Below are 13250 nucleotides of genomic sequence, written 5' to 3' on the forward strand. Positions count from 1 at the left end.
TTTCTTCATGATGCCAATTTTGGTGGTCCTGACAGATGCTCCTGTCTGTCAACTCAAGGTCAACCCCTCCTATTTTAGCTGTTAACATAAATATGACACGCTCCAAGCACAAAGTGTAAGCAAGTGATATAGTTAGGGGAGGCTGAGAAAAGTTGGGGATCAGTAGGGCTGTGTAGTAGAAGACCTTTGTAACGTGAATCCTTGGGAAAGGATACTCTGATATCAGAAGCATGTCTCCCTCTAAGAGTATTTGGTTCTTGATGACTTTAAAATGCCTTCTGCCAGTGTTTTATCAAAATAACTAAGATTTGGAATGAATACACTGCAAATCTCAAACACATTGAAATGATGAAATGAAATTAGACATCAGAGTTTGAGGAAACCAAGAACTTACCATCTGATACTTTGTGTTCACAGTTAAGCAAATCTTTGCAGATTCGTGCTGGATTATCTCGTGAGCCAAGAGGATTCTTGATGCTGTGCACTAAATCACGAAGGTAGTTCAGAGTTTTGAATATCTCTGCACTGTAGTCAATCGAAGTCATTTCAGTATTCTGGTAGCTCTGCCAAGTCATCATAAGAATCATATTAGCAAAAAAGCATGGAGTCACCATCACCAGTGTGTAACCCTAATGATTAACACGGATCAAGGCAGAAGAAAAATGTATTCCTATTGTGTGCAACGAGTTGGCAGTAGAATGTAAAGAACAGTTAGGCATATGTGTATGTTTTATTAATCTTGATCCTAAATAAGAGATTAAATTTACACTCAAAAGTCTAATTTTCAAGCTGACATAAAACTTAACATTTACTATGCCTACTGTATAATGTTTCTTAAAAAATTATACATTGAAAAATTAGAATTTAAATAAGAACAATGAGTAGTGATGATAGATCCCATTTTAAGAAACGGCTAACTTCATTTAACTACTTTTTTCTACAGTATCTAATTCCTTACTTAAAAAAAATCCTTAAACAATATTGTATTTTTGTTTTAAAGGTTTTCCTTAAAAAACATTCTATGCATATATTTCTGTTTATTAAAATTGCCTACTTTGTTCTTAAAAATGGCTTTATTATTTTCAATCTGTTTTAAATACAATCTCTGAGATAAAGCCATATTTTGGACTCTGGAAAATATTTCTGTTTAATTTGTATATTGAGAGTGCCAATGTAAATAAAGCCAGATATATTACCTCCATCTGTAGGGCAGTATGTGATTTGATCAAGGCTTGAATAGCAGCATTGATATCCATTTGTTTCTGTATAAAACAAAACCATTTGAGATTAGTACTAAGATCAACACTGAGCGCTGTCAAGGAAAGGCTGTAAACTCTGAGAGCACTGCTATTAAAGTATACTAGACTTATTATCTGAAGGGGGTTTGTGACTCTGATGGTTACACAGATCTTGCAAATATTGCCTGGCTAGCTGAAAGGACAATATGCTGCTTTTATCCAAATCTCAAAAGTCTCCTAATTAAAATAGGGTCAAAGTCTAGAGCCCTCAAATGAAAAACTATTTGTCTATGCTGCATGAAAACAAACACAAAAGTTACTTAAATGGAAGAAGAATAAAATATGATCCTCTCGGTTAATAAATTATAAAGTGAAGAATAAATAACTGTAGTAATTTTTAATAGTTACATTCTTGGAAGAAAAATAGAATAAAATACTACTGTCCTGAGGTAGTCACCACATTAGTTTAATCTGATACCTCTGCGGTCTTAAAAACAATTTCTGAAGTTGGAAAATGTACCATTAGTCCCAAAAGAAATAATACAGCACGAATCCAATCTCCTCCTGCATTTAATAAAAGATATTTTTAGAGAAAGGATCAGCATAACCATTAGTAAAAGCCTTTTTGTATTTTATTTTTTAAAAAGCTTGGAAACTAAGAAGCATGAGTTGGGAGAAAGTTCTGTGAAATAGCATCTGTGTAAGCAAATCAAGCAATCTAATTTCATTCAGAGTGATTGTACTGCTAAGATATCTTTTTACTTGGAGGTCCATACAATAGAAAGTGTTTTCAACAGATCTTTCATAACTCATGGTTGGCAATTTGAAAAATTATTTAAAATGATGGGACAATCAATAAAATGCACTCTTCCTTGCATCAACATGTGGTTTTCATATTGGAAAATAATTGACTCATTCTGCATATATATACTGCCAAACACTGTTATACATATTGAGTATAAAATGGTAAGCAAAAAGGAACTTGCTCTTGTGGAGCTGAAGTTTAGAAGAAGAGAAAGGCATTAATCAAATAATCTCAACACTACAAAATTACAAGTTGTGATATGTGCTATGAAAGAAAAGTGAATGGACCTACGAGAAATTAGAGAGTCTTAATCAAATCTGGAGGATATAAGAGGTTTGGAAGGGATAGATCAGGAAAGGCTTCCCTGAGGTAGTGACATTTGAGCCGAGATTTGAAGAGTAAATAAGAATTGTTCAGAGAAGGGGTAGGAGAGCTTTCCTGACAGAGGTAACAACCTTGCAAAAAGGCTATGAGATAGAGAAGCATGGCCTATGCAAGAAGCAGAAAGGGTCAGCCTAAAAAGTTCTGTGCAGATTAAACAATTCTGACCATCATGCCTGCATGAATGGGCAGATTTTCGACATGGGTCACACAAAAATATTGGCACTAAACATGGGCAACTGAATTAAGTACTAAACAATAGCCACCTTTATATTTTCCATTTGGTTTGTGATTAGGGCTTTGATCTTAGAAAATCTAGTATAGCAGTTCTCAAACTCTTTAGACTTGGGAACTTTTTGTACTTTTAAATATCATTGAGGGCTTTGAAGTACTTTTATTTATGTGAGTTATAACTTTTGAAATTTATCATAGTAGAAATTAAAACACGAATTTAAAAACTATTTGTGTTAATTGCCTTACAATAACAATGAACCCATTATATGTTAATATGAATAAAATATTTTTTAAGAAAAATAATTGTATTTTCTAAATAAAAAAATTAGTGAGAAGAGTAGCACTTTTTTACACTTTTGTACATATCTTTAACGTCTGGATTAATAGAAGATAGCTAGATTTTCATATTTGCTTCTGTATTTGATCTGTTATAATATGTTATTTTAGTTGAAATATGTGAGGAAAATCTGGCCTTTTCCAACTGCATAGAGATATGCAGTTGGAAAAAGGCTATGCATAGAGAGATGCAATTGGAAAAATGATTATTTTAGTAGCCTTTTCAGATAATTACAGATATTCTTCTTTGATACTATACCAAAACTTGACAAATGGTAGTTTATTAAGGGTTAGTTGAAAAGTGAAATCTGAAACTACATCTATGAACTTTTTGTACTCTTTTATATTAAAATCTATTGGTCTATCTTAAACTGTGAAAGAATCTTTTACCTATGGATGATTTTGTTAATGTCATGCATTGGCCTTTGGGAAAATATTGGTTCATGGAATTATGCAGATCTTCCAAATACTGACACATTTCTTTATGTAATATCAAAAAACTACATTCATTAACATCATCACCAATGTCATCAGAAAAACATAAGTACTAGGAAGCTGTCAAACTCATAGTGGTATATATAAGTTTTCCCCAATTCTTATTTTTGCTTGAAAGTTTGAAACTTAGCATTGAAATCAAATTCTGTCAGTAATTTTCCTTGAAATGACAGGCTCATTTCATTCATGCTCAAGAAAACATCTGCCAAATACTCATGTCTGAATAACACCATTAGTCTGTCAAGTAAAAATGGTGTTTCATGAAAAAAGCAGCTAGCTCAGTTTGTAACTCAAACAATTACACAACTGCTCTTATTTGAGACAACCACTTTACTTCAGTATGCAGTAGAAGTGCTTTATATGTTCTTCCATTTCGTTACACAGAATTTTAAAAAGATGTGTACTCAAGATTAGAGACTTAAGAGACAGCAAAAATGGTGAAGTAATGACCTTCCAGTATTCTCTCTTCTACAAAAGCAAAGAGAAAACTGAACAAAATGTCAGAATGAAGTTTTTCAGGATTATGGAAATTATCAAAATGCTTGCAGATATCTGGGGAGCATTTATTTAAGAAAAATAGCTGAATCTGAGTAATGGCAATGAGCTTTGTGGAGCTTTATCTGCCCTAGTCCCATGTCTCTCTTTCCAGCTCTGTGGTAGCCTTAAAAACCAGCAGGCTGTAATCACAGCAAAAACAAGAAGCCTAGAAGCCCCAGGAGGGAGCAAAATGGGATTGGAGTTGCTTCGAAGCCCATTTCCATTATTTGACCTGTCTAGTACTTCGCTGGAAGACACCAATTGTAGGGTTATCTTTATTTTATCTGACTCAGAGATCATTCAATGCTAAGAGCCTTTTCCCCAGGAGCATTTTTCAAAAACATTTAGAGGGAATTATTTAACTTTGTGGCTGCCTGACACAGTGGAAAACAGCTGGGGAAAACAATAGGCTAAAAAAATGCTTATAAGGAAAAGCTAGAGGATGACATGTCTATAGAGACTTTGAGAAGCTCTGACATATTCCTGGGAATCTAGAAGTCCATGTGCATGCATAGGACTGTGCACATGCTAATAAATACCCGAGAAGGCCCTAAGCTCTCCCCTCTGGCTGACTTTCAGTCTCTGTAAAATCAGGATGTTAAGGCTAAGGTATGGTTGTCAATTGCCTGGCTGAGTATTGAAGGGATGCTCCAACATACACAAAGACACTTGGCAAAAACCAGGAGATTTATTGGTTCTGGCATTTAAGGAAATCAAGCTCCAATCGTTAGCAGACCACTAAGCCAACTGAGTAGAGACTTAAGTGGTCATGTATGTCAAAGAATACAGACTTTATACAATTTAGAAAAGTCACTAAACAAACAAACAACAACAACAAATAGCAACAACAATAAACCCTGCGGTTGGGGGGAAGAATTTCATTTCCAGAGATACCACATTATACTATTTAAAATGTCCAGTTTGCAACAAAAAATTACAAGACATGCAAAGAAACATTAAAGAATGGCCCATATATAAGTAAAAAGGCAATCAGTCAATAGAAACTGTCACTGAGGAACACTGAGGAAGCCCAGATGTTGTACTTAGTAGAAAAAGACTTTAATTAGCTATTTTAGATATGTTAAAAGAACTACAGGAAACCATGTTTAAAAAACTAAAGGAAAGTATGAAAAAGATGTCTTGCCAAACAAAGAACATCAATAAAGAGATAGAAATTATAGAAAAGAACCAAATAGAAATTCTGCAGTTGAAAGTTACAATAAATGAAATGAAAATTTACTAGAGAGGCTCAATGGCAGATTTCAGTAGACAGAAGAAAGAATCAGTGAACTTGAAGATAGGTTTATTGAGATTATCCAGTCAGAGGAGTACAAATAAAAAAGAATGAAAAAATGAAGAGACTCAGAAATCTATGGGATACCAACAAGAATACTAATATATGCATAATGGGATTCTCAGAAGGGGAGGAGAGAGAAAAAGAGGTGGAAAGAATAAATATTTCAAGAAGTAATGGCTGTAAGATATTGATGAAAGAAATTTAACAAGATATAAATAAAGGAAAAGATATTCCATGCTCATGGATTGGAACAATTAATATTGTTAAAATGTCCATACTGCCCAAAGCAATCTACAAATTAAATGCAATCCTTATCAAAATTCCAATGGCATTTTTCACAGAAATAGCACAAACAATCTTAAAATTTGTATGGAACCACTAAAGATTCCAAATAACCAAAGCAGTCTTGAGAAAAAAGAACAAAGCTGGAAGCATCATGCTCCCTGTTTCCAAATATATTACAAAGCTATAGTAATCAAAACAGTATGATATTGGCATAAAAACAAATACTTAGATCAATGGAACAGAAGAGAGAGCCCAGAAAGAAACCCATGCATACATGGTCAATTAATTTACAACAAACGAACCAAGAATAAACCATGGGGAAAGGACAGTCTCTTCAATAAATGGTGCTGGGAAACCTGGACAGCCACAAGCAAAAGAATGAAACTGGACCACTATCTTACATCATACAGAAAAATTAACTGAAAAAGGATTAAAGACTTGACTGTAAGATCTGAAACCATAAAACTTCTAGTAGAAAGCACAGGTGGTATGCTCCTTGATGTCAGTTTTGGTGATGATTTTTTAGATTTGACACCAATCAAAGGCCACAAAAGCCAAAATAAATAAGCAGGACCATATCAAACTAAAAAGCTTCTGCATAGCAAATGAAACCATCAACAAAACGAAAAGGCAACCTATGAAATGGGAGAAAATATTTGCAAATCATATATGTAATGAGGGGTGAATATTCAAAAACATATAAACAACTTATACAATTCAATAGCAAAAAACCAAATAATCTGATTAAAAAATGGGCAGAGGATCTAAATAGACATTTTTCCAAAGAAGAGATGACCAATAGGTACATGAAAAGGTGTTCAAAATTACTAATCGTCAGGGAAATGCAAATCAAAACCACAATGAGATATCACCTCACACCTGTTAGAATGGCTATTATCAAAAAGGCAAGAAATAATAAGTGTTGGGAGGATGTGGAGAAAAGGGAACCTCTGTGCACTGTTGGTGGGAATGCAAATTGGTGCAGCCACTATGGAAAATACTACGGAGCTTCCTCAAAAAATAAAAAATAGAGCTACCATACGATACAGCAATTCCACTTTTGTGTATTTATCCAAAGAAAACAAAAACACTAACTTGAAAAGATATATGCACCCCCATGTTCACTGCAGCATTATTTATAATAGCCAAGATATGGAAACAACCTAAGCGGCCATCATGAATGAATGGATAAAAAAATTGTGGTACATATACATAATGGGATATTAGCCATAAAAAAGAATGAAACACTTGCCATTTGTGACAACATGGATGGACTTTGAGGGCATTATGCTAAACGAAATAAGTCTGACAGAGAAAGAAAAGTATATAAGATCCCACTTATACGTAGAATCTAAAAACAGCAACATAAAAAACTCCCCAAGCTCATATATACAGAGAACAGATTGCCAAAGTTGGGGGCAGTGGGCTGGTGAAATGGATATAAGGGTCAAAAGGTACAAACTTCCAGTTATAAAATAAATAAGTTCAGGGGGATGTAATGTACAGTATGGTGGCTATAGTTAATAATATTATACTGCATATTTGAAAGTTGTTGAGAGAGGAAAGTTTAAAAGTTCTCATCACAAGAAAGAAAATTTTATAACTATGTGAGGTGATGGATGTTAACTAGACTCATTGTGGTGATCATTCACAATATGTACAAATATTGAATCATTATGCTGTACACCCAAAACTAAGATAAAGTTATATGTCAATTACACCTCAATTAAAAAAAAAGAAAGAATGACTGAAAATGTCCCAAGTTTGGTGAAAAATACTAATCTACACATCCAAGAAGCTCAATGAACTCCCCTAGATACATTGTAATTAAACTGTTGAAAGCTAAAGACAAAGAGAGAATTTTGAAAGCAGAAAGAGAGAAGAAGAGACTCATCATTCCCAAGAGATCTTCAATAAGATTAACAGCTGATTTTTCACAAAAAACCATTAGGGCAAGAAGGTAGTGGGATGACATAATCAGAGTGCTGAAAGAAAAAGACTGTCAACCAAGAATTCCCTAACCAACAAAAGCATCCTTCAAAAATGAAGGAAAAATGAAGACATTTCCAGATAAACAAAAACAGAAAATTCATCACAGGCAAACCTTCCCTAGAAAAATAGTAAAGGGAGTCCTTCAAGCTGAAATTAAAGGATACTAGCTAGAAACTTGAATCCACATGAAGAAATAGAGAGCACTAGTAAAAGTAACTATACAGGTAAATATAAAAAACAGTATAGATCCCAAATAGCCAAAACAATCTTGAAAAAGAAGAAAGTTGGAGGCCTCCCATTTAAATTTCAAAACTTACTCTAAAGCTACAGCAATCAAAACAGTGTGGTACTGGGGGCTGGCCCCGTGGCACAGTGATTAAATCTGGTGTGCTCCGCTTTGGCAGCCCAGGTTCACAGGTTTGGATCTCAGGCGCGGACCTACACCACTTGTCAAGCCCTGCTGTGGCAGTGACCCACATACAAAATGGAGGAGGATTGGCAGAGATGTTAGCTCAGGACTAATCTTCCTTAAGCAAAAAAAAGAGGAAGAACGGCAATGGATGTTAACTCAGAACAAATCTTCCTTACAAAAAAAAAAAAAATCCGAAAAAAAACCAGTTTGGTACTGTCACAGACATATAGACCAATGGAATAGAATAGAAGTAAACACTCACATATATGGTCAAATGACTTTTGACAAGGGTGTCAAGACCATTGAATGGGGAACGAACAGTCTTTTCAACAAATAGTGCTGGGAAAATTTGATATCCACACGCAAAAGAATGAAGTTAGACTCTTACCTTATGTCATATCCAAAAATTAACTCAAAATGGATCAAAGACTTAAACAAAAGAGCTGAAACTATAAAACTCTCAGAAGAAAACATAGGGGAAAAGCTTCATGACATCGGATTTGGAAATGATTTCTTGTATATGACACTGAAAGCAAGGCAACAAAAGAAAAAATAGACAAATTGGACTACACCAAAATTAAAAACTTCTGTGCAAAGGACACTAACAACAGAGTGAAAACACAACCCATGGAATGGGAGAAAATACTTGCAAATCATATATCTGATAAGGGATTAATATCCAGCCTATATAAAGAACTATTACAACTGAAAGAAAATAACAACACAAAAAAAGCCACCCAATTAAAAAATGGGCAAAAGACTTGAACAGACATTTTTAAAAAGAAGAAATATAAGCCAATAAGCATAAGCAAAGATGCTCAACATCACTAATCATTAGGGAAATGCAAATCAAAATGTGTTAGATAACCATCTCACATCCATTAGGATGGCTATTACCAAAAAAAACAGAATATAATAGGTGTTGATGAGGATGTGGAGAAATTGGAACCCCGTGCAATGCTGATGGGAATGTGAAATGGTGCAGCTGCCATGGAAAACAGTATAGCAGTTCCTCAAAAAAATTACACATAGAATTACCATACGATCCAGCAATTCCACTTCGGGTATATACCAAAGTGAACTGAAAGCAGGGACTGAAACAGATACTTGTACACCTATGTTCATAGCAGCATTATCCACAATACCCACAGGATAACAGCAACCCAAGTGTCCCCCTGGATAAACAAAATGTGGTACATACATTCAATGGAATATTATTCAGCCTCAAAGAGGAAAAAAATTCTGACACATGCTACAACATGGTTGAACCTTGAAGACATTATGCTAAGTGAAATAAGCCAGTCAAAAAAGGACGAATATGTGTGACTCCACTTATATGAGGTACTTAGAATAGTCAAATTAATAGAGATAGAAAGCAGAATGGTGGTTTCCAGGAGCTGAGGAAAGGGAGGAACGGGGCAATTATTGTTTAATGGGTACATAGTTTCAGTTTTGGAAGATCAAAAAAGTTCTGGGGATGTGTGGTGGTGATGGTTGCACAACAATGTGAATGTACTTAATGCCACGGAACTGTACACTTACAAATGGTTAAAATAATAAATTTTATGTTATGAATATTTTATTACAATTAAAAATAATGAAGAAATAAATATGCTCATTATCCCTTACCTCTAACCATCCCACTTCTGGGAATTGGTCCTATAGATATTCTGCAAAACAATATGTATATGGACAGGATATTTGTGCTGTTTGTACTAGCAAAAGATTGGAAACAACTGAAATGCCCATCAACAAAGGACTGGATGAATAAATTGCAAGGTATTCTTAAGTGAAATGACCATGTTTTATTTTCTGTGAGTGTGCAGCAGTGAAGAATACAATGACTTTTAGTAGATTAGTAGTGTAGAGTTTGGTACTTGATTCATGCTAAGGTACCAGCAATTTTAACAACCTTCAGTGTAAACTTCAACTCAATGAAAAGGCAATTTTTTTCCAACAGGCATTAGAAAGAAAAGAAATGTCATAACACTTGGCCAGTCATGAATTTTCTTGGCAATACCCATATTCCTATGACCGCCAATGTATTCCCAAAGCTTAGCTCATGGTTGGCACATAGTAGGCATTCAATTTGTTGATTTATTAATTTTTTCCCAAGGGTAGCCTTTAGGGAGAGCAGCCCCAGAGAGACTGTATTAAGAGGATTTGCCTGAGAAGTCATTCAGCAACATCTAAGTGCCTATATTTGACTGTAAAACTCTCATTAGGTGCAGTGAAGGAATTGAAAAGAAATAGCTTCCTCTACGTACTCTAGTTAGAGGGAACACATTCTCACATGAAAAGCACTTAAGGTTTATAAAAATGTGCACATAAAATAGAAAACAGAGAATAAGAAGTAATTAGATTCTTGGGACTAATGAGAGGAATGAGGATTTATTATACCTTGTAATCTTCACAATTCTCTCCCAATTTATTTGAATGAAATGTAGATCTAGTCTGGGCACTCCAGAATTTTGAGGCGAAGTATTATTATCCAAATCACTGGATAGTGAAAACACTGAAGGGATAGGAATTGATTTCATGGCATGCCCCTCTCCATGGTGGAAGCTCTAGGGAATGAGGACTATACCAGCAGCTGCAACCTTTAAATTGTCCAATCCAGGTTTCACAGTTGACCCATTAATTGGAATAAATGAACCGAAAATTCCTTATCTTATTTAAAAATTTTTAATGATTATTGTTTCCACTCCTACCTTACACACAGACACACATACCCATCCTGTTCTTCCCTTTAACCCACCAATCATGTTTGGTTAACTTTGACATCCTGTTATAGATTTCTTTGTTAGTTTTTACATATCTTAACTATGTGCACTGAGGTCTGGCTGTCACCCTGATAATATCCTCACATTCAAAAGCACCATCAATATATATTCCTTTTCCTGAAACATTTCCTTTTAGCTATTCTACTTTAGGAACTTGGGCAAGTTACTTTACTTCTATAGGTCTTAAAGAGAGGGAGTTGGACTGGATTAGAGGTTTTCAAACTTCTCTTATCTTGACCCACAGCAAGAAATAGATTTTTCCATCATGACAAGGTTCATGCAAACAAACATATATTTAACTGAAAAGTTTTACAGAGCCGTATTTATTCTTACTAGTAGTAATGTACCAATTTTTGTGGGTTTTTTTTTTGCCTTTTTGTTTATTTTTTTATTGAGATAAATTGACATAACATAAAATTCACCATTTTAAAGTGTACAATTCAGTTGCTTTTAGTAGATTCACTATGTTTTGCAATCATTACTACTATTTAATTTCAGAACATTTTCATGACCTCTAAAAGAAAGCTTGCACCTATTAAGCAGTCACTACCCATATTTATTTCTATTCTATTTCATTTGATTTCACTTCCAAAGAATGCTGAATGAGACTCACTAAACTGGTCTGATGATCCACTGACTAATGAATCACAAGTCACAGTCTGAAATAAATACTAAATAATTACTAAGAGGACTACTATCTCTAATTTTATGATCCTATTCCATTCTAGGCATTGTTTCTCTCCAAGTGAAATCTATTTTGGAAGATTCCCACTGACATTTTCTGAGATGCAACTTGCTTTTTGGACTATTCATTCAGCAGACATTAAGGGCTTTGATGAAAAATAAGTTAAAAAAATAGCCTCTACCTTCAGAGAGTTCACAATCTAATAGAGGGAGACTGGTATAAAAATAAATGAGTAGGAATCAAGAAGGGGAAGTGCTCAGTTCTCTCTTGCAGTATGATGAGGGGAAGGAATTAAGAACAGGTTCACAGAAGATACGATCATAAGTTGACTTTAGAAAGTATATGTAGGTATTTTCTCATTGACCTTTAAATTTCTGCTCTAGAAGTCTTATTCTCAATGCTACACCGCCACTTTCTTACAATGGACTCTGCAAGTCCCCAAAAGACAGTATAAGGAAACTGGGTTTCATATTGGCCAAGAAGAAGGAAGACAGGAAGGAGAGAAAGGGAAACAAGAAGGAAACAAACTAACATTTACTGAGTACCTTTAATGTGTCAAGCATATGTATTTTCTCATTTAATCCCCCTAATAATTCTTCAAAGTATATATTCTTATCCACATTTTGCCCAGAGCAAAGACCTCTCACATGTCCTACTACATTTGGTTGTATAGGGACACATGCAAACATTTTCCAAGTGCGACAGGGATAGGGAGCCCCAAAGCTTGGCACTTCAATGTGAAAATTTTCATTAAACACCTCTGATATGCCAATGATTTAAGGTCTTTTAGAACTTGTTCTTTCTTAGGAAGGCAGCTATGATATATCAAAGTCATTATAAGGTGGGAAGCCAACTGATGAGGGTACTTGTAACCCATGCATTGTGGGGATCCAGAGGACAGGAAGAACAGAGAAGTGGAGAGTAATCTGAAAAATTAAAGAAAGACATTCTCATTGATGTTCATGCCAGGGAAGCTTTCAAGCCCCATCAGTCAGATGGCCAGAAAGGGGGAGTAGTTTAAAAAATCGTAGAGAAATGGGTCTTCCATTTCCCAGGGGACAATTTTCCTTGCGGCACTTTGCTTGAAAGTTATTCCTCGTCTTGATGAAAAGCTGAGGGGAATGAAGAGTTCCCGGCCTGCTGAGAGTGGACCACAGTGATCTACCAACTAGAACTGTCAGAGATCCAAAAGACACCAGAGGAGCCTGTGGAAATAAGTAAGGCTTGGAAGGCATAGGACTGGCCATTATTTGGGACAGAGTAGCCAATAATGGATCTCCTTTAGGCAGAAAATCTGACCAAGGACCATTATATTTGACCAAGATGTTGCAGAAGTGGGACATGGGTGAGGTTGGGGATGGAAGACCTCTTGTAGAAAGCAGCAAGACAAAGAGATTACTAAGTAGGAAAGTGGATACAAAGCATAAGGGAAACCAAGCTTGGAACATCAGAGGCCAGGAGATAATAGCTAATGCTGAGGCAAGAGAAGCATTGCCTCAAAGATAAGGGTAGCAAGTTTTGGGTTGTAATAGGTAACAAGCAAATACATGAGAAGGCTGAGGGCTTCTACAGCAACCAGTAACTGAGAAGGATTCAGGTAAAGCCTATGAAGTGAATAACTCTGGTTGGCAAAAAAAGAACATTTGAAAAAGGAGAGCTGGGACCCAGAAGTAGGAAGAAATGAAAGGAGCTAGTATTTTGGGGGCACTTATGTCAGGCACTGTGCTGAGTGCTTTACTTCTTATTTAAAACTCAAATTCACCCAAGAAA

General features: G+C 35.2%; 1 protein-coding gene across 1 annotated transcript in view; it reads right to left on the reverse strand.

Moving 5' to 3' along the window:
- The window catches only part of COL24A1 (collagen type XXIV alpha 1 chain), a 343739-nt gene that overhangs the window by 11800 nt on the left and 318689 nt on the right, over nt 1–13250 (reverse strand). Inside the window, exons 57-58 of the mRNA XM_058538420.1 lie at nt 1197–1262; nt 395–563 (exon numbers count right to left, since the gene is read on the reverse strand). Of these exons, the coding sequence (XP_058394403.1) occupies nt 395–563; nt 1197–1262 (235 nt within the window). The remainder of the gene's footprint in view (nt 1–394; nt 564–1196; nt 1263–13250) is intronic.

Source organism: Diceros bicornis, chromosome 4 (genome assembly GCF_020826845.1).
Source record: "Diceros bicornis minor isolate mBicDic1 chromosome 4, mDicBic1.mat.cur, whole genome shotgun sequence".
Lineage (NCBI taxonomy): Eukaryota > Metazoa > Chordata > Mammalia > Perissodactyla > Rhinocerotidae > Diceros > Diceros bicornis.